At 38.8% G+C, this 22,788-nt stretch overlaps 1 protein-coding gene and 1 long non-coding RNA gene across 10 annotated transcripts in view; both read left to right on the forward strand.

Moving 5' to 3' along the window:
• Positions 1 to 22,788, forward strand: part of NCOA7 (nuclear receptor coactivator 7) — a 156,533-nt gene that overhangs the window by 99,158 nt on the left and 34,587 nt on the right. For 8 of the 9 annotated variants that reach the window (XM_086707764.1, XM_086707766.1, XM_086707767.1 and 5 more), the window contains 4 exons: positions 417 to 542; positions 2,309 to 2,493; positions 6,676 to 7,721; positions 8,571 to 8,739. In XM_086707764.1, the coding sequence (XP_086563890.1) occupies positions 417 to 542; positions 2,309 to 2,493; positions 6,676 to 7,721; positions 8,571 to 8,739 (1,526 nt within the window). The remainder of the gene's footprint in view (positions 1 to 416; positions 543 to 2,308; positions 2,494 to 6,675; positions 7,722 to 8,570; positions 8,740 to 22,788) is intronic. The other variant, XM_086707761.1, reaches the window with a different exon arrangement.
• LOC147581192 (uncharacterized) lies at positions 2,500 to 5,709 on the forward strand. Its single transcript, XR_015251530.1, has 2 exons — positions 2,500 to 3,954; positions 3,985 to 5,709. It is a non-coding gene; the product is annotated as an uncharacterized LOC147581192 (long non-coding RNA).

The raw sequence follows: 22,788 nt of genomic DNA on the forward strand, positions 1-22,788 counted from the left end.
ATATTTAAGGTCTCAGAGGGAAAAATGTACACCTTTTATATGTAAAAGTATGCAATTAAACTCTGGATGAGACAGATAGTTGATTTGTACTGCTTTTACTCCTTTTTCTAGAGAAATCGAACCATGAGTCAAATATGAATTATTTCATTTAGGTTATTTTCTAAAAACATTTGATGAGCCATTTTTATGAGTTCATACATACACCCTTACTGTTGTTGTTGTTTAAATCTTAGTTTGATTTGGATACTTAATTGTATTTGTGATAATTCTTGGAGAATGAAGCATATTTGGCTCTTTTTCATGTTCAAGGTAAATAGAAACAGGTTCCTTATAGGAAACTTACGTGGCTTGATTTATAGAAATAATCTGTTTAAAAAGGGCTTCCATTTGATTTTGGGAATTTTGCTTTCTTAAAGGATGCTGACTTAGCAAGAAAGGCCTTAAAACCCATTGAAAGAGTCTTATCATCCACTTCTGAAGAAGATGAGCCAGGCGTGGTAAAATTTCTAAAAATGAATTGTCGATACTTCACTGATGGAAAGGTATATGGCAGTGTAATTTGTTTCCTTTTCTTGAACTCCATGGAAAACTAACTTAGGTTTCAAATTACTGAAGATAGGAGACATTAAAATATCTTTCCCAAAGTTTCAGCTTAAGATTTCATAAGTGTCCATTTGTTTTCCCCTGTTGGATCCCTAGCATTGTATATATTAGGAGAAATACGATTCTTTGTGATCTAGGACTTACCATTTTATCTTTCAACTCTTGGCTTATAAATTGCTAGGGAGACAATATAGTATATGCTTAACAATAAAGACTGGAGTTAGTGAATTTAAAATCCAACTCTGCTGGGGCACCTGGGTGGCTCCTTCAGTTAAGCATCCTACTTTGGCTCAGGTCATGATCTTGCCCTTCATGAGTTTGAGCCCCGCGTCCGGGCTCTGTGCTGACAGCTCAGAGCCTGGAGCCTGCTTCAGATTCTGTGTCTCCCTTTCTCTCTGTCCCTCCCCCACTTGCATTCTCTCTCTTTCTCTCTCTCTCTCTCTCTCTCTTTCTCTCTCTCTCTCTTTCTTTCAAAGATAAATAAACATTAAAAAAATTAAAAAATAAAACCCAACTCTTCTATCTGCTTGCTCTGAGACTATAGGCAGGGTATTTAAGTTGCCAAAGCTTCCATTTTCCTCACCTATGAAATAGGAACTATAATAAAATTGCCTCTGTAGGGGGTGGTAATTAAAAGGGATAATTGATGTAAAGACCTTAGTACCTAACTTCGGAAATGTTCAATTCTCAACCCATTTGCTGCTGGAGATGCTGGTATTAAAAATAATGTCTGCTGTGTTGTGTATTTAGTTTTTTGGTGGTTGGTGTGATTTACAAAGAACAAATCCAACTTTCAGTGAGCCTCTGAAGAAGGGGTTATGTTGATGTAAAGTCAGTTCTTGTGTGCAGAGTAGAGACTTCATGCCAGGTTCCAAATGGTAGGAAAATACACTATTGATAAGCATTTTAACTTTTGCAACCAAGAATAAGTAATGCCTGAAATGCAAAATGTTTCACAAAGATGATCAGTTAACTCACGAAGAGGACCAAGGTAAATAATCTACCTATGGGGAGTCCTCTGTGTCCTGCTGTCTCTGGTAGATAATATCCCTGTTGCCATCTATAAAACAGTAAACTGACCAAGGTACGGACAAAAGTTCCCACCAAATTACTGTTTGTTTACTATTAGCCTCCATAGTTTAGCTATATTCATCTCTGGCTGCAAAATATTTCATATTCCTATTTGTGTCGAATTTTGCTGGCACAAATAGAATGTGACCTTTCTAAACATTTGAGAGAAAAATACTAGGACTCTAATTTGCACCATGGCTCTGAGACAGATGCCATGTACCATGTACGGTACCATATACTGGTTGGACACATAGTGAACATGTGCTGAGTAGATTGTAAAACACCCAGTTCTCAATTGGGAAAGCACTTGGGACAGCCCTCCCATTTTACAGGGGACTGGGGAGTGCGAGGCATAGATGTGCAGCCCAAGATCCCACTACAATGGTACTATGGCAGCAGCTGCTCCAGAACCAGGCTTGGTTGACTGCTTTAGTGAGGCAGCTCTGTTTTCTCTGCCTCGCCACACAGTACCCAACTTTGCATTTCTTCAGCCTGTTGTTCTCCTGCTCTTAAAGGGGGTGTGATGGGATACCATGGTACGCCAGAGTCAACAGAATGTTAACACGAGTCCATTAAAGCTGCTGTGGTTGGATTTCTGCCCGTGGTGATTCTGTCCTGTCCCTTTGTCCTGTAGGGTGTGGTCGGAGGCGTCATGATTGTTACTCCAAACAACATCATGTTTGACCCTCACAAGTCTGATCCCCTGGTCATTGAAAATGGTTGTGAGGAGTATGGCCTCATTTGCCCCATGGAAGAGGTGGTTTCCATTGCCCTCTACAACGACATTTCCCACATGAAGATCAAAGATGCCTTGCCATCGTAAGAGATATTTCTTTGTTTACCAAAAACAAACAGAATTCCGGTGTTTGGAGAATTAAATGCAATTAAAAAGTGAGGGAGTTGGCAGCAGTGGGAGATTGTATAGAGGTGAATTTGAAGGTGGAAGATTTGTGCAGTAAATTTTTTAAAGAATAGAGAAAGGAGAGGGAATGGAGATAAAGGGAAAAGCTGTACATATAAAAATGAAAGGAGAAAAGCAAAAAAGCCAACACATAAAAATGGCATTTCTTGGCTTATTTTTCTGAAAAGCAGGGCATGTTCTTAATGAATCGATGAAATAAGAAATAGTTTCTCCGAAAGAATTTTAGTCTGGTTCCCAGTAAGAGAATAGTATTTTTCTTTAGTTTAGTTGAATTTTGTTCTCATTCAAATTCTAGGGTAGGCAGGCTTCCTAACTCAGGTGTTCCCTAAATCCTGCAGAGAGAGCTCTGAGTGGAGAGTGCTGAGGCCGCTGCGGCCGTAGCCGGACCACCCTAAGTGGTATGAAGACGGAGCAATACTGATCTGTTTGTTTCTGAAACGTAGATGAATATTATCTTAGTCTTGATTATTTTTGCCTTATAAAACTGAGTTTTGTTTTGTTTTGTTTTTGTTTTGTAAAAGAGAGAAAAGGAAGCTTCCCATGAAGAAAGAGAAAGAGGGTTAAGAAAGCTCAGGGTATCAATTCATTTAAGGGATAATATGATTCCTACTGTCACTTTGTCAATGTTTCTGTTTCTCTAGATCTCCTAGTAGTAAAATTCTTCAGAAACCTCCATGATAGGAAGGTAGAGGGAAAGCGGTGGGTCCTAATTGTGCAAAGAGAAACTAGCCCTTGGGACTTATGAAAAGAAGGGCAGGCAGCTAGAGAACTAACCCACACACATCGTCCTTAGGAATTTATACCAGCAGGTCTCCCTGGACTCTCAGAGTCCTTGGCATCAGACCCACTTGGCCCTTACTCAGCTCCAAGCCACTGAAGCCAGCGCAGAGCATGGGCACTGAGGTAGTTTCTAAATTCTGCCCAAAGTATCCAAGTGAGAAGTAGGAGGCAGTGTTGCAGGCCAGGCAGTTCTGCGTGATGAATTCATTCTGGAGCCACACCGCCTGGGTTGTCCTGGTTCAGCCACTGACAGCCCCATGACCTGCATGAGTTGCTGAGTCCCAAGCCTCAGTTTTCTTATCTGTTAAATGGAATGAAGAGTGTTCTTCAGCTTATAAGTCTGTTTTAAGAACTCAATGTATTGATATACTAAAACTCTTAGAAAATAGCCTGATACCTTTTAAGTATAGCTGTTATATGAACCTTTAATTCATATCTGAAACTCTGTTCATTGTTCTGGGGAATCTTGTCCATGCAGTCGAGGCTTCTAGTTCATCTTAGTGCATGCCTCTTGAGTGACAAGGATGTGAAGATGAGTGGGTCATGGCCTCTGCCCTTGAGGAGCTTATAGTCTACAGGTTTGCCCTTGAGGAGCTTATAGTCTACAGGGTGCAAAAGACAGACGGAGAAATGTGGTAACGAAATGGCACCATATAGAACTGCACATGGCATTCCATGAAAACCCTCGTGAGGGAGTGTCCTGCTACCTTGGGATCTTAGATGGAGGCAGAGAGGAGGACATGAGGAGTCCTAGTTTTAGAAATAAGGAATGAACATTAGGTTCTCTGTGACAAGAAGAAAGAAGATAAGTAAAGAAATAGTTAAGTTTAGAAGTGAATGACCAGGCAAATGGGGGCATTTCTTGCCCAATGATGGTTTCTAATGGGATAATACTATTGTACATCTTCAGCTTAGGATGTTAAGTATTCTTTTTAATATTAGGAAAGGAAGGTATGTCTTTACAGAAAGATTTCTCTCATTGTGAGATTTTTAATGATCTGGGATACGAAGTTAATGCTATAGCTGGAGGGAAAGAGAAGAATTAAGAATTGGCTCCTACTATGTTCAGTTTCTTTCAGTATTATTCACTGATTCTCACCTTGAACGCAAGTATGTGAAGACTTTTCAGTCTAGTGAACAATATGTGCACCAATGGGCAAAATAGAATGTGTGAGTGAAATTGGTGTGATATAAAATTCGTATCGACTTCAGAACTCCATCAATTGTTTAAAAGTTAGAAATATCTTAAAATGTCATTATTACCAAAAATTGTATGATAAAGCATGTATAAATTCTGTAACTGCAATGTGCAAATAGTTTTTAAAAGTGTGTGTGTGTGTGTGTGTGTGTGTGTGTGTGTGTGTGTGTGAGAGTGAAACCTCCCCACCCTCTACTTCAGGCTTTGTATTTTTTGTGTAGGACATTTTGTAGCCGCAGAGAATAGGAAGGGAACAACTGAAGGGATTATTGATCAACATTAGGTGTCTCGCTGAGTCTGGAAAACATTAACAGTAGAGACAGTTGACACCACTGTGTACTTTGCCCCAGCAGTGCTTGGCAGCTACGGTGCCAAAAAAACAAGTTAATCCCCACTTGGATTAGGTAGATGAACAAGAAGGGAGGGGTAGACAAGGTAAAGTAAGAGGCTGAGCAGAATGTAGTCACATCTATTCATGGTGGTCAAGCTAGATCAGGAAGAGATGAGAAAGGGTCTTGGGTGTTCATGGAAGAAAGTTTTGCTTATTAACCGAGTATGTGAAGAACTGGGTTTCTTTGTTGCAAGACTTCTTATAACCTCTAATATGCCAAATTAAATTTGGGGTCCTAAAATGGAAATTATGACACGTTACACTACTTATCTGACTCTAGGACTGAAGCATCTTTAATGTCTCCTGGGATGCTAGTGTTGGGCAGAACATTTTTGTGCATGCAGGTTCCTGCAGAACAAACACATTGTCAAAATCGTCCTTTAGCATATGGCATTTAGCGGCTCAATGAATGCTTATTGAATTGAAATGAATTATGAATTAAAGAAGTTTTTTTAAAGCATTTATGAAAGCCTATCAATTATGGAGGCTTTTATTTGTATTAGAAAAAGCATGGATGTTCCATGTGTGTGATTTATGAAATAACTTTGGGGAGATAGTCTTATAACTTGAGAACTTCCTGGTACTCTGTTGGTTTATGGCCATAATTATTTCAAAGCCAGAAAAATAGATAGAGTATTGATGAATCATGGGGATCTACCCCCAAAACCAAGAGCACACTGTATGCACGGTATGTTAGCCAATTTGACAGTAAATTTAAAAAAATAAAGTATTACCTAAATATGATCTAGCCTTTTTAGAAATTATTTCTGAAATCTAACAATGTTATTTTTTAGGAGGGTTTTATATATCTGTGTTTAACCCAGTGTTAATACTAAGGTAAGTGAAAATAGAGGTTACTCAAAATTTTTCCAGTCATAGCTTAAAGATTATGTTTCTTGACCATTTATTTTCAACTTTGGAGAACATATTTAATCAATATTTTTGTGTCATTCAAACCTTGGTAGAAAAGCGTCTGTTGTTAAGGGACAGTATGTTTCAGATGATAAACCAGTGTCCATCACCATAAAGTAAAATGATATTGTTATGAGTAAAGAAATTAAGAATTTTAAACTTAGTATCATAAGTAAGAGCTTATTTGGTTTACTTTTCTATAAATTTTTAAAGTGTAAAATGGAGCAGGTACTATAAGCTTCTTGCATCTCCCTCAGGAAGAGAAGGATGTCTGTTATCGGAAACATCAGATTCTTTGTCATGAAACTCAGAATTAGGGTTTGGGGCTGGTAATTTCTACAACAGTTAAATGAGTAGCTACTCAGTCAGTGAACCATTAAGAATTAATGTAGTTGGTTTATATGCTATCTTATAAAAAGGAAAAGCTTTGCATAGTTAAGGAATTTAAGTCATTGTACTAAAACATTTCCTTTGTCCTTTCCTTCACGAATATCAGAAATATTATTTCATCATTAAAAATCTGGTGGGTGACATCTCCATGTTCATAAATGACCTCAAAAATCATTCATGTCCTTCTAGTAGGATATGCGACTCTCATGGTCCTTTGTTTTACCCCTTCTTATAGTTTATTTGTTTCATTTTGAAGTCAATTTCTTGATTTCATTTCCTTATTCTGAAATCATTTACACATAAATTTAAGTTGTGGTATATTTATGTTTTAGTTTTTGCCTTTCCTCCATTTTGTTTTTGGTTTTGTTTTTAACATTCCATGTGCACCCACCATTTTTCCCCCGACAGTGACCTACCTCAGGATCTTTGTCCTCTGTACAGGCCTGGAGAATGGGAAGACCTGGCTTCAGAAAAAGATATCAACCCATTCAGTAAGTTCAAATCTCTCAACAAGGAAAAACGGCAGCAGAATGGAGAGAGAGCCATCACTTCAGATTCCAAATCAACAAGACCTCTGGAGAAGTCAACAGAATACACACACATAAAACCCTCAGATAGCTCTGTGTCAGGAAAACTAAAGACCCTGGAATCTTCCACAGAGGCAACCAGTGGATCTACCACAATGACTAGGGTCAGCAAGGAACCTTCTGACACTCGTGCTGCATTTGAATCTATAGCCAAAGAAAATTCCCTTTTAGGGGAAGATGATGACTTTGTTGACTTGGAAGAACTTTCTTCTCAAACTGATAGTGGAATGGACAAAAGAGACACCTCAAAGGAGTGCCTTACTCTTGATCCAGAAGAGCTAAGGAAGGCTAAGTCACAAATAATCAGTTCTACTACAAAAATGCAGGTGCAGTCAGCCCTGAGCTTTTCCGGAACAGATAGTGATGCTGAGCTGAAGGGGGCCCTAGATTTAGAAACCTGTGAGAAGCAAGATATAATGCCAGAGGTGGACAAGCAGTCTGGTTCCCCAGAAAGCCAGGTGGAAAACACACTGAACATACATGAAGATCTAGATAAAGTTAAACTCATTGAATATTACCTTAATAAGAACAAAGAAGGGTCACAGTTCTCTGAAAACTTGCAGAAGGCAGAACTAAGTGATGGCAAAAGTATCGAGCCAGTGGGAATAGATATCACCCTTAGTAGTTCTCTTCCCCAGGTAGGTGGTCCCCCAACTGAGGACAGTAAGGAGCCAGATAAAACCTGGATGAAAGAGAGAGTGTCCCTCCCACTGCAACTGGCGTCTTCCACAGAAGAAAATATGAATAAAGAGTCTCTAGACATCTCTTCAGAATCTACTCTGGACAACAGCTGCCAAGGCGCACAAATGGATAATAAGTCCGAAATTCAGTTGTGGCTGTTAAAGAGAATTCAGGTACCCATTGAAGGTAAGCCATTTTTGTTTAAAGTATCTTTATATTCTGTTGTATAGTTGGCTTTCTGAAACTTGCAAATGCAAGCAAAATTAGAATAATTATTTGAGAACTTTTTCTGGATAGAGCTTATCTGTACTTATACATTAATTGAGAAAAAACTTAGCATCAGTATAATAGTATCTATTTTGGACCTTGAACTGTGACCTAGATTTCTAGTTCAAAAGTAGTTTGCTTTAAAAAAAAAAAAAAAAATTCAAGTAACTTTCCTTTTTACCTTGAATTTCCAAATATAAAGGGTTTGAAATTTTTTTATAAATTTTTGAGTTTATTTATTTTTGTCGGAGGGAGGGGCAGAGCGAGAGGGAGAATCCCAAGCAGGTTCCACACTGTCGGTGGAGAGCCCAATGCGGGCCTCAAACTCTCAAACTGCCAGCTGAGCCAAAATCAAGAGTTGGACGCTTAGCCGACAGCCACCCAGGTGACCCAGGGATTTGAAGTGTTTTTGAAGATCTTTCAATTCTAAACTAAATTGCCTTCTGGTGTAAGTGGGTCCTCAGTACCCTTCATGGCTATATATTCTTGTGAATTGTCATGTTGTGTTGGTTTTTATGCATATTCCCAGTAGGTAGCATCTTATATGATATAGACCAACCTGAAACATCCAACGCTTTTTCCTTTTGTGTTAAAGAAGGTCTGAAAAATGTGATTAGTTCTAATTTAGTGGGTTTTTTTTTTTGTTTTTCCCTATGTTTTGATTTTCTATCACTAAGAGGGGATCAGGCACTCTTCTTTGTAATTTGAAGTGTTTGACTTTCACTAATACTGTCAGTATTGAGGAAGTTTTTTTCATATGTGATTCAGATATACTTCCTTCAAAAGAAGAGAAAAGCAAGACCCCACCCATGTTTCTGTGCATTAAAGTAGGAAAACCAATGAGAAAATCCTTTGCCACTCACACTGCAGCCATGGTCCAGCAGTATGGCAAACGAAGAAAGCAGCCAGAGTACTGGTTTGCTGTTCCTCGGGAGAGGTAAGTGTGGGCTCAAATGGAAAATGTTGGTCCATTAGATTCTAACAGCGTCTTGATTTTTTTTTTTTTAATCTTAAAGTAGTTAACCTTATTCTTGAATAAGAGATTTCTCCTGATTGCATATGTTAGAATTTCTAGAAGGATATTTTTTGAATAGTTTTCTGCTAGTGAGTGGTTTCAATTCAGCAAATTTGAGGTCATCAGAAGTACTGTGTGCTGAAACACTTTTATAACTTTCTACCCAGTTGAATTTTAAATGAAGGAAGATTTAGGTATTCTCGAGTGCTGCTAATTAGAAGTGCAATTCTGTTAAGAATATAAGGATACCGTGGAGCAGATCTAAACCTAAGGACAGTAGAGAGGCATGGTTGTAGTTCTTAAAGTGCTTATTTTATTCTAGGGAACTAAAGCTTGCTCTGGCCTTAAGGAGAGAGTATTTGTGACACAGCAGCATGAGAAGTGTGATGTGAGGTCCCTTGGGTGGGTTCAAGGAGCTGACTGTACACCTCTAGAGAGATTGGTATTTTTAAATTGCTAAAGGAGATATTTTACCGGTTATGTGACAGTCTAGGCCAACAGGGATAGTGGCATTGAAATTTTTTGGCAGTCCATCACTAAGGACATCTTTATAATAAAAATAATTAGGAGATACTATCTTTGGAAAAAATTGTTTTCCTTTTGTATATGTGGTAGAATAAAAATGTCTTTACAAAGGTCTTCCAGTCAGTTTTTTAAAATTGTAAAACTCGGGGCACCTAGGTGCTCAGGCGGTTGGTTAAGCGCCCGACTTTGGCTCAGGTCATGATCTCACAGTCTGTGAGTTCAAGCCCCATGTTCGGCTCTGTGCTGACAGCTCAGAGCCTAGAGCCTGCTTTGGATTCTGTGTCTCCCTCTCTCTCTGCCCATCCCCTGCTTTCTCTCTCTCTCTCTCTCTCTCAAAAATAAACAAACATTAAAAAAATTTTTAAAAAATAAAATAAAATAAAATTGTAAAACTCACACATTTTTCCTGTTCCTACCTAGTCATTAACGTTATCACCTGGGCAGACCTCTTGGCTAACACACCTGCCTTAAGCTTCCTTAAGCATGGATTGTTAATAAAGGAAAATAAAATTCCAAGCAAGGGCACACCTTCTGGTTGATCAGTATCCAGAATAATCCTCATCAAGGGAGTTGTCCTGTTTTAATAAATTATAGTTTAACATGAAAAATAGTTAATAGGATTTTAATTAATGAATTTGCCAATATCTGTTTCTTGTCTTAGACACAAACCCATGTTAACACGGACATTCAACATAATTTTATGTTTATGTATTATACTTTTCTACCTATGCTTGCACCCCCTAGAGTGTTTCACTGAAACTTTCAGAATGTTAGGGAGATGAAAAGAAAATTATCGTCTTTTATTATTTAAAAATGTTTCAGGGCACCTGGGTGGTTCAGTCGGTTAAGTGTCTGACTTAGGCTCAGGTCATCATCTCATGGTTCGTGGGTTTGAGCCCCACATTGAGCTCTGTGCTGACAGCTCAGAGCCTGGAGCCTGCTTCGGATTCTGCATCTCCCTGTCTCTCTGCCCCTCTCCCACTCACGCTCTCTCTCAAAAGTGAATAAACATTAAAAAAAATTATTAAAAAAATGTTTCATCAGGGGCGCCTGGGTGGCTCAGTCAGTTAAGCATCTGACTTAGGCTCAGGTCATGATCTCACGGTTTGTGGGTTCAAGCCCCACGTTGGACTCTGTGTTGACAACGTGGAGCCTGGAGCCTGCTTCAGATTCTGTCTTCCTCTCTCTCTGCCTCTCCCCAGCTTGCACTCTATCTCTCTCTGTCTGAAAAATAAATAAACGTTAATTTTTTTTTAATGTTTCAATAGAAGCAATGTAATTTCTAAAGCCCTGTTAAAATTAAAGTTCTAAAATCAAATTTCACACTTGACTGTACCTTAGAGATTTAGGCCAACTCCTGATTGTATAGATGAGGAAAGCAAGGCACTGAAGCTTGCAGCCACATTTTTGGTGCTGTGGACCTTCAGGGTCTACCAGAAAAATTGCCAATTATACATATCACTTTTTCTTTGAAAATGTACTGTTTCTAACATAAGGAAATATGGATGTTTTTCCTATTTTATCTTTAATGAAACTGTACCAAGGACTCTTCTAGAATAAGTATAGCAGGCCCACACATGTAGTTCTTATATTACTGTCATTTTTTTAATCCAGAAGAAATCTGTAATGCTGAAATACTTTGACCTCTTACACAGGTGGGTTTTGTGGGCTTTTTAGAGTAGGGTCCTTCTTAAATTCCATTATGTTGTATTTTATAGTGTCTGTGACGTACTTGTCTTTGGCTAACCTGATACACTTAATGTTCTTTCTTGAACTAATTATTCATTAACCAAACATTTTCTGGGAGGCGTTATATCTCACTGTGTTAATGATGGATTTCTTTGTATAGATGTTAGGAAATTTTTGTTTTAATTGTTCTTTTATGTGTTTCCCTATCTACCTACCCTATAGGGAGCCACATTTTAGTTTAAGTCTAGGAAAGACAGAGCAGTTCTATAGTTAATACCCACCTAGAACTCCAAGTGCACATAAGAAATAAGAAAAAGCCATGTTTGTTTTAGACTTCAGGATCATCAGAGTCCTTAAGGAGCTAAGACGTGGCATGCAATGCTTCCCTCTCTCTGATGATAACTTCTGGATTCCCTTGTTACATCAAGCTGGGCATTTCTATGTGCTTTTTTATTTAATAGACTCTTTCATGTGTTGGAGTTTCAACAGCAGTTTTCTCATGGGAGGTCTCTTTGACTCCTCCAGCATTCGAAGCTCCTTGTCACAGGAGGTTAATAATTTTGATATTGACATAGCTTCACAAACGTTTCACTCCTCTTTATTGTTCCTGATACTTCTAAAACACGTTTGTTTTTTCCCCTTTTGTTATTATTACTAGGAAATAACTCTACCAAAATAGTCCCTTCTTTGTTTACAATGTGTTCTATGGCTTCCATAATGCCATCACCAAATGAATAATCTACCAAGTAAGAAAATGGGGAGGGCGGGAGGCAGGGGAAGCAGGGATGGGAAAGCTACATATAGTCTGTATTTATCTTTGTTTGGGATGGGTTTTCTTGGAATCCTTGTTACTAAATTTTAGATACAAAACTATCTAATAATAATTTTATTTTAATAATAACTTTATTTAACTTGGCAGAAATTGTCAGAAGATCTAGGACCCCTGGGGACCCAGGAAAGCTGGTACTTTCTTCTTGCACTCCTGAATGCTGCTACTGGAGACATGTGCACATTCACTGAAGGTTAAAGTGCATGTCACGTTTTACCTTACCTCCCTGTCTCCACTGCAGCTTGCAGAATCACCTACTCCTCTTGAATTGGCTGCAGATGACAGTAGTGTGCTTGGGAAAGTTGCAGTGTCCAGAACCTGGGGCATCCAGGCTTTTCCTACTCTTACTCTCGGTGCTAATTTAAACTTGAGGACAGTGGAGAGTTTCACCTTGTATAAATCGTCTACTACAGTATTTCTCAACCTTGGCCCTCCTGACATTTGGAGCTGCTTGATTATTTAAGGGGATGTGCTTTGCATTATAGGATGTTTAGCAGCATCCGTGGCCTCTACCCGTGAGATGCCAGTAGTACTTCCCCAGCTGTGACAACCAAAAGTGTCTCCCGACATTGCCTGAGGGAAGAAATTGCCCGAAGGACAAAATAACCTCACACTGAGAACCACTGGTCAAGTGTTAGACTATCAGACCAATCCTATGCGCCATTCTGAAAGTGATTATGAACCATAATAGCCAAATAATTTAGGGATTCGATTACTTAAAACTTGATTATACACCATTGTATTCACAGTAATTTAGTCATCTGCATGTACTTTGTTTCCTTTACTCAACCCTAATTCTTTTTTGCAGAGATTTCATCAAAAAATTTTAACTTTGTTATTAATCTATTGTTTCATATCTATAACAACAACACTTTTTTTTTCTAAAGAAATAATTTATCTGGAGGGAATTCCTACATTGATAGAATACTACAAACATTAAGGTTGATGGTATTGACAAACATTTCTTTTTTTGCCCCTTTACTTTGCACAAGCCTGTGCTAAAAGGTGTCTGAAGTATAGGAAGTCTCATGCCCTGCCCTTAGAGAGGTATGGAGTTGGGCTGCCCTGCTCTGGCCAGTGAGATAATGAGTCACGCAATCAGGCAGTGATGAATGAGAATCCCTAGGAATACTGTGCCTGAGCATGAGATACTTTATCCATTTGAAACGTAGTTTCTTAGTTTGAAAAATGGGTCATTTGTGAGCATTAAGCAGTTAAGTATTGTTTGAACAAACACTTACTGAATGCATAGGACCTGGCAGGTCTTGGTCTAGTTCTAGGTAAGTAAGACCAGGAGTGTACCTTGAGAAGCTTGTGAAAAGCTCTTGAAACAGTTCCTAGAATTTTTAGAGACTTGATATGATTGTATTCCATAGATTTGGATACTGTTCTAGGTAAAAAATATAATGGTCTTTTTTTCTCTTAATACTAAGAGATTATTTCCTTTTTTAGAAAGAACCAATAATTCCTGTTCAGGTTGAAACTTGTTTTTTCTTCCCAGTTGCTTATGGTCTCAGTCTCTGAAGTGTATTATAATAATTGATTTCATATAATCCAACTTTTAAAATACGATGGAAATGGAATCAAATAACAGGAATTGTGCACAATTTGTGAAGTCATGCATAAATGTTAAACCCAAGCTGAATTAATTGGTTAGTGTGATTCATGTAATAAGTAAGCTAATAGGAGAAAAGGAGAGAGCCTGTGGGTATTTAAAAATTTTTTTAAACTTGAAAACAATTGTGCTAAGGTAATCTTAGCAACATTTGAACATACAGATAAGTTTGGGGAAGCAGAATCTATTTTGCAGTCTGCTTTTTTCCCACTTAATATGTACATTTTCCACATGAGATACTATATTATATTAAAAATATAGTTAGCACCCCTCCATTACCTTCCCAGGATGATTTAATCATGCTCCTGCTTTGGATATTAGGTTGTTCCAAATTTTTTGCCATTATAAGCAGTGCTACATTAAACATCTTCATAAAGTCTTTCAGGTACTCTTACCAAGTCAAAGTCTATGTCTAGGGCACATGAGAGTGTATGACCACTTATACACCAACAGCATGAGAGTACCCTTTTCCCCACATGATGGGAAATCTGAGTCATAGGATTCTTTATTTCTGTCAGTTTTGTAAGGAAGAAAATGCAGCTTTAAAACTGTTTTAAAGTTGAGTGGGTGCTTGTTATTTGACATTCGTTTGATATAAAGTAAGGTCAGTAGTGGCTTGAGGCTGTTTATTTTAGGTGACTCCTTTAATAGTAAAAATTTACTTATACCTTGATATGCAAATACATATTTAATAATTATTCTAAAATACCATATTCTCTAATCAGCCTCTAATTAAGGTCATCAAGCACTTCGATTTATATGATAGTTGTATTTTGTGCCTGTCCACATTTAGAATAAACTCCTCATGTATAAGTTAAGTCGATTCTGTTTTAGAAAGCGTGATACTTTCTTCTATAAAGAGTAACTGATGTTCCCAAGCACTTCATAAAAGCTCAGTTTTGTAATCCTTTCAGAATTAAAGTGCATAATGCACCCATGAGCACACTTTCACTTTCCCCAGTTGTGAGAGGGCTGTGAGGGCAGGCAGTGTACTCAGTCTGTGCCCTCCTTGACTCTTTCCCAGCACGGGACTCTGGATGGTCCTGTGCATGGGTGATTTCACTTAAAACTCATGAGAGTTTTGTGAGGCATGTAGTGTTATTCCTCATTTTACAAATGAGGAAAGTGGGACATAACAGGTTTTCAACATCTTGCTCAAACTGGCAAATATCAAATCTGTGATTCATACTCAAATCCATTTGATTTCAGTCCCATTCTTATAACCAGACACTGCAGCAGGCAGCTGAGACTGCATTAACTATGTCCTTTATTTTGGTTGACAATTCACTGAAACATAAATGGGAAATACCACAAACATTCAAAGTCCTGTCTTGACTAGTGAGGTGATGAAAATTTGCAGCATCCCCAAATTTGTTCATATCCTCGGACCTTGCCGAAGTGCCCTCCATCTGAGGAGATGTGTCTCAGTAATTACGAGGAGAGGAAGTGACTGATATTTTATGGGTGATACTCCACAGGTGCTCATTAATTGAATTGAGGTGCTCTCGTCAGAACATTGAATAGAAGTGAAGAGCTTGACTAAAATGTCCCTTCTCTAATGTTAAAGAGTATAACTTGCAGTGGGTTAAGGTGCAGGCTGCTTCTAGTATTGGCTCATTATTAGAATGAACTTTCATGTGCTACAGTGGCTATCTGGCCCCAAACAAACAAAACCCGACAATATTCCTTCCTTTGAAGCTAGTATCACAAGATCCAGTTACCTTATTTTACATGAATCTTATTGTGAACACAGTGCCTTATACTTAAACTACAGTTTCCCGTTCTCTATTACAGTTCCCTTGAGAATCTATTTTGTTACCTTATAGTCAAAATGATCTCCTCAGAAGGTATTTTGATCTTGTCACATTGCCACAAAAAATATCCTAAGCCTTCAGAATTAAAGTCCAAACCCCCATGTCATTTTATTTGTTTGTTTGTTTGTTTTACTTTAAGTTTATTTATTTATTTTTGGAGAGATAGAGACAGTGTGAATGGGGGACAGGCAGAGAGAGAGGGAGACAGAGAATCCCAAGCAGGCTGTCCATGAGAGGCTCTGCCCCAAGATGGGGCTTGGACCCATGAAACCGTGAGATCATGATTTGAGCCTAAACCAAGACGCAGATGCTTAGCTAACTGAGCCACCCACATGCCCTAAAACCCCTTGTTTGCTTTTTAAAGCTTTTATAGACTGGCCTACCTTCCCGACTTTTTCTTCATTTGCCTGAATCTGTGGCTTACTGAGATTGGTCACTGTATGGGTTTTGCCTGCTAGGCCTAGGACCTTTCTAGCTTGGCACCTTTTAAAAATACTGTATTCCTGGGGCGGCTGGCTGGGTGGTTCAGTCAGTTGAGAGTCCCACACTTGATTTTGGTTCACTTGATTCCAAGGTTCTGGGCCCAAGCCCTGCATCAGCAAGCCTGCTTAGGATTCTCTCTTTCTCTCCCTCTGCCCCTCCCCCATTCACTTGTTTTCTCTCTCTCTCTCTCTCTCTCTCTCTCTCTCTCTCTCTCTCTCTCAAATTAAAAAAAAAAAAAATGTTGTATTCCTAAACTTGGGTAGTTCTTCTCTCTTCTCTACCTTTGCAGATCCTTTGTTTCTCAAAACAGTACCCCCCACAATGATTTCTCCTTAAACTGGCAGTAACCATCTTTTTCTCTGTCTACACTTGACCGGTGAATAACCCACAGGCACAGAGGCACTGCGGGAAGGAATGGAAGTTTAACACCTTTTCCTCTTATGGGAGCAATCTCCTATAAGTTTCTAACTTCAGAAATATTGAGGACTAAAGCCAGTGAAGGAATGTGTTCTGTGTCATAGAGATGAAACTATATAGAGTTAACAAGGAATTCATGGCTTAAATCAATGGGTACCAAACTTAGCTTTGTAATAAAGCCATCTGGAAGCCTTTAAACAAACAGACCTAGGTCCTTCCCTGAACATCCTGCAGCTTTGGATTTAGAATGGAATGCTAGAATCGCTAGGCATCCTCTGTACGTATTGTGATAAACAAAGGAAGATAATTGTGTTCTTATTTTGCTTCAATGTTCTACAGCTTTTGATACCATTGACCATCATCCATTTCTTTGACACCCTCTTTCGTTCTATCATTTCTTCCCAGTCTTTCTCCTTTGTTTCTTCATTAAATGTTACCCCTTAAAAGACCTTCTGTTGGAAACCAACTTGACAATAAATCTCATATATTAAAAAAAAAAAAAAAGACCTTCTGTGTTTCTCATTATATATACAATTGCCTGCACCTAATTAATTCTGTCTTATATACCAATCATGTCCAGCTACCTTCAGTCTAGAACTTTCTACTGGGCCCCCAAAACATATATACCTAATAGTTTTCAATATTCGGATCATCCATGGATCAGAAAAATTCAAGGCAGATCGTGCCCTAAACTGGGTTTCTTATTTCCACCATTGTCCCTGTCACTTTCCCTACAACTCCTGCTTCCTATTTTCTCCATCACGGTAACTGATACCACCACCCACCCAGTCCCCAAAGCCAGAATGTGGACATAATCTTGCTTCTCAGTCATATTCCCACACTGGTCTGCACTACCTCCAGCTTATTCTATCCATTTGATATCACTAGGATCTCTTCCTCCCTTGCTGACTCTTCTGTGGACAACTGATGATGTTTCGATTGTAGGAAATGTGAACCAGACTTATTGGCTGGCTTGCTTGGGATATCCAGCTTCCCCTCCCCACCCCCAGCCCCATTACTCTCCCACCTTAAATGCATGTTTTAGTTCAAATGTCTCCTCTAAGAAATGTTCCCTGTCTAGTTAAGGTGTAGTGTACCCCCACCTCTGTCATAGCATTTAACTACATAGCATTCTACAGATGTGGACTACTTGGGGCTTTTGGCACTGTGTCTTTAATATTGTGTCCTAAAAACAGCATAGGATCTAGTATGTAACATACTTCTAAGTGTTAATTGGATGGATGCATGAATAAATTAGCCTATAGTCTCATAGATAAAAATATTTAAATACCTTATTCCTTAAAACTAAAATAATGCATAGACTTTATATAATATTTAGAAAACTACAAAAAAGCAAAAAGGAAGAAAAAGCTTGTAATTTGTTACACCAAGCCAACTACAATTTATTTTTATTTTTGTAGACTTTTGACCTTTTTTCTGTATATGAATTAATATAATGATAGTATGTGTGTATCTATATGTATATGATAATTGGATGTGTATGTGTGTGTAAATGGTATTATGTAAACTGCTTTTACTTACGTGTGTCTTTCTTTGCCACTAAATATGGAGTGTGCATTTAGTAAGCATGCATTACTTTTCCAATAAGAGGTAAAATCATAAAAATGAGAATTGATTCTCCTCTTAAACTAGATTTACAACAGAAAGATTTCCAAATCCTAAGGACCCTCATGAAGACTAAGCAAAATCCTCTCAAGAGCATTTTCCTTGGAAAAAAAAGGATGAATTAAAGGAATCAAACACTAACCTAGTTTTCTAGTATGAAATCTTTAACCATAGTTAGTGCTGAATTTTCTGACCAAAAGTCCTCTTGCTTTTAACAGGTTCAAGGTTAAATTGAAATCTTTGATGACTGTCGGTGCCAGTAAGATTATGATGTTAAATAATCTCACTAGAGCAGTTTAGGCCCTACTTAGCCCAAACAGGTATATTTCAGAATACAAGCCCTATAATTTTCAGGTATAACATGCAATTGTATCATCCTATATTCTTGTTGTGATGTTTAAAGATAAAAGTGTTATTACTAAAAAAAAAGTCTCTAAAGCTATCCCTAAAGAAATTATCTTTCTCTCTTTGTATTTAACACAAGTTTAAGTTCTGGAAAACTGCTAAACAAATGTAAGTTATAGAATCATTAGTCACTTATGTCAATGTTCTTTTCTTTTAATGCCTTCAAATGTTTTGAAGTGATGTTGCTTCCTCCCATTCTTTTCCTGGTCACTTTACCTTTTGCTTTTATTAACTTAAAGTTCTAAAATTCATCATCACCTTCTAGAAGCACTATTAGTCAGCCACCCTTCAGTAATTTCAGTAACCAGCTTTGGCAAAAGCGTCAAGTTAATCAGTGACTGTATAGCCAGACCTAAGTTCATGGAAACATAACCCCCCTTTGTAGGAGCTCTTCGCTGGGGTGGCGGTGTTTTCTGACGCAGGAGTGAACACCAGCACTTTGGAGTGTAGATCGTGGACTGTTTCCGCTGCAGAATAGTTCATGCCAATGGGTGCTGCACACACTGTTTGGGAGTAAGTATGTAGGAAGTAATTATTGCAAGCTGAAAGGCCTGCAGGAGCCAGGGGGAGGAATGGTGGGAGGGAAGCTTGGGGGGCTAGTGTTAGTCACCAGCTCTAGGGACCAGCTGTTGCGTACCTGTGTGCCTTTGTACCTCCAGCGGAATGCTGCTGTGTGGGAATGTGAGCCTTGGGTTGCTTGGCCTTCCCATCTTTTTCAAAAGAAGTTGAATATGTGTGTCAAATTTCCCCAATTTTTAACTATTAGCCACTGTTTTTTTTTTTTTTTTTTTTTTAATTTTTTTTTTTTTAACGTTTATTTATTTTTTTGGGACAGAGAGAGACAGAACATGAACGGGGGAGGGGCAGAGAGAGAGGGAGACACAGAACCGGAAACAGGCTCCAGGCTCTGAGCCATCAGCCCAGAGCCTGATGCGGGGCTCGAACTCACGGACCGCGAGATCGTGACCTGGCTGAAGTCGGACGCTTAACCGACTGCGCCACCCAGGCGCCCCTATTAGCCACTGTTTTAAATAAAAAAGTACAGATGCTGAGTCCAAGGTATGGGCCACCATCCTGAGGCCTCCAGTGTTGATATTAATATAAACTTTTAATTTTTTCTTTTTTCTTTTTTGAGAGAGAGAGAGGATGGAAGTGTGGGGCAGGGAACAAGGGAGGGAGGAAAGAATCCCACAAAGTACAGAGAGAGAGAGAAGCGGGGCTCACCCGAAGTAGAGTTCGTGCTCACCTGATGTGGGACTCAAACTCATGAACTATGAGATCATGACCTGAGCTGAAGTCAGATGCTTAATGACTAAGCCACCAGGCACCCAATTTCTTCTTATTTTTAAGTGATCCTTTTTATAACTGTAATTGTTCCGATCAATGATTCTCACAAGAACTTTCGTATTATTTTTGGTGAACTAGGACAATATAGCATATTTAGTTGGTATTTTGTAAATAAATTTTCTTTTTATGAATACACTAAGACCTTTAAGAATGAGCATTACACCAGGGCAGTACTAACCATTGGTTTCATTTGGAATTGTAGAATATTGAATCTGAAAGGGACCTTACAGGGCAAGGAGAATGACCTTTTTCATATAAGGACCTTGGGTCAGGCCATTGAGGTAGGTTTTCAGAGGTGGTAGTTTCTTAGTACACAACCTCTGTGATCCGCAGTGCGTTGCGTTCTTGGGCTTCCCTGGCTGTATTCAGAATGGGGCCTGGGGAAGTTTTAGATTGAAGTGCACTGGACTATCTTTAATTTATAATCAACAATACAAGTGAATGAGAGGACTGCATACATGTATATTTCCTTACTCTCTGGGTCACATTCTTACTCTCTTCTTCCCTTTCCTTGTCTTACTATTTCCCATTCTCTGTGCCATAACATATGTTTCTAATGCATAGCTAGTAAATTGTTTGATGGTTCCTGCTTATAATTTTTAAATCAGGTGGTTGAGGGATTATATCTTGCTGTGTATTTCTTTTCCTACTGGTGAGTGGCCCTTGATAAGACAAGAATGCCTTAACTGCTTCTAGGTCATTTTGGTCAAGTTTGTTGGTCTATGTAGTAGCAAGATTTTAGATAATCACATGGAAGGGACTTTGTAAAAGGTCTGTCTGAAAGTAGATAGAACTTCCTTGTACATTTAATGTTTCAGACACCTATTACGAGGAGCTAGGTTTTCTTATCTTCATTTTAGAAGCTCAGAGAGATTAGGGAACTTTCCCAAAGCCTCCAGCTAGTAACAAATGGAACCAGTTCGGGAGTTCAGGTCTTTCTTTACCTTAGACGTGTGCTTTTTTACTTTACGTCATAACTATGTTTAAATAAATAAATAAATAAATAAATAAATAAATAAATAAATAAGGGAAAAAAAGGTAACAGTAACTGAAATCCCACCATAGCTAATTTTAAGAAAATACATCGTAATTGTACCTAAAGCCCATATACCTAAAGTATGAATAGTAATATTTTGTTCCAAGCATCAATTCAGATTTTTTTTTTTTAATACAATTTATTGTCAAGTTGGCTAACATACAGTGTATATAGTGTGCTCTTGGCTTTGGGGATAGATTCCCATGATTCATCGCTTACATACAACACCCAATGTTCATCTCAACAAGTGCCTTCCTCAGTGCCCATCACCCATTTCCCCCTCTCCTCCACACCCCCATCAACCCTCAGTTTGTTCTCTGTATTTAAGAGTCTATTATGTGTTTGCCTGCCTCTATGTTTGAAACTACTTTTTTCCCTTCCCTTCTCCCATGGTCTTCTGTTAAGTTTCTCAAGTTCCACATACATCAACTCAGATTTTTCATCATGTTTTATATCCCTCAACCCTCTAGTTTTGTCAGTTACGGAGTTTTAAGGAAACAACAGTGAGACTAACCGTAAAGGAAATGGTGAAGCATATTGCTTGAGACCATGAACTGACCTAAGGTTGATCCCAGATCTACCCATAACAAACTGTGTGGTGTTGGTCAAGTTAATCTGTTTAAGCATCTCTTTCTTCTTATGTTAAACAGAAATGATAATTATCCTGGCTACCTCATGGGGTTATTATGAGGGAAAAAATGAACTTGTCAATGCACTTAAAGTTATTTATGCCACTACCCTTACTATTACTTCTCTTAATGCTTTGCTGCCTCTGAGGTAAGGCTGCTGCCTTCCAAGAACTTATATCATTTACCTTCTTTGAATTTCTTTTTCACAGATGACAATTTTATCTGCTAAACAGGGATTTGTAACTTGAATATGATGGCTTCTTTGGAGTGAATCCCTAAAGGAGCGTTGTGGTGATGATAAGGATCTTTGAAGTTTATGAAGAAATGTAACCAAGCTCCAATTTGTAACTAGACAGAAAACCTACACAAAGCCTGAGTACCAGGTTTTGGTGTATTAGCTGCTGCTGGATGAGTTGGCGCTGCTTTTGTGCCTGGAGGACAATGTGGGCAAGCTTCTCCTGTGTCTGCTGCCGTGTCTGGGCTCTGGTCTTGATCTCTTGGCTGGATCACTAATGTAGCCTTCTCAACAGATCCTTTGTTTCTAGTCCCATCTTTTCCTGACCTTCTCTACTTGGCTCCACAGTGGTCTTTCTAAACTATAGATCTGGCCAGGCCACTTCCTACTAAAGCCCTGGCTGTTGCCTCCACAGTGTCCACAGTGATTCTTTCTCAAGCTTCAGTCACTCACACATTCCTTCACCAAGATTCCCATGTCTGCATACCATCTGTCCTACTGTTTACTTAATAGTTGTCTTCAGAAAACTTTTGTCAGTTATGTTTTTACTTAGCCTTTTCCTGAGCAGTGATATCTGTGAAATCAGAAATTTAATGTGCCAGCTGTATTTACTACTAGTATTCTTTAAGTAAAACTGTAGCTATTAAAATATGTTCCTCTGTGTACCATCTGAAGTCACTGGAGCTGCTCCTAATACACTTTGGAGAACAGTAGCCTCAGGGTAAAATCCAAGCAGTTTATCTTGTGCTCAGCACTTTCTGTGACCCACCTAGTTACCCAGCCCCTCTGGCTTTTTCATTCTCCTTTCCGGCCACTCCATTGAGCAAAGACTCCCTCTTGCTCTTTCATTCCACCCCTCAGGAATTCCTGTTCTGCACCTCCCTGCTCAGATGCCAACTGTCTTCTGTCCCTGTGTTGTTGGAACTATTTGGATTTTTTGTTTGCTCCTTTAACCTGAGTCCTCTAGGGCAGAGCCTGGGTCTCCTGCATCTCCATGGCCCTGTCCTCATTACAAAATCCTCAATTAGAAGTCATCCGCGACCTGACTACATTGCCCTTCTTTCTATTGTGTCCACTTTGCCCTCCTTCTAGCATCACCCTGCTCTTAAATGCCATGTCCTTTTGCACATGTTCCCTGCAGTAGAATGCCATTTCCCCTCCCTCAGCAGTCAGAGTAATGATGGCCCCTGGCTTCTGATCCCAGCCTGAGAGGATTCTTCTCTAGGCTTACCCTTGTCATCACTCTTTTTTAAAAAATAAGAATAATAAAGGAAAGAGGCAGCAGCATAAGAATGGATGTTAGAGCAAAGGTACAAGAGCC

The sequence above is a fragment of the Puma concolor genome, chromosome B2, assembly GCF_028749965.1.
Source record: "Puma concolor isolate L17-30 chromosome B2, mPumCon1.1.hap2, whole genome shotgun sequence".
Taxonomy (NCBI): domain Eukaryota; kingdom Metazoa; phylum Chordata; class Mammalia; order Carnivora; family Felidae; genus Puma; species Puma concolor.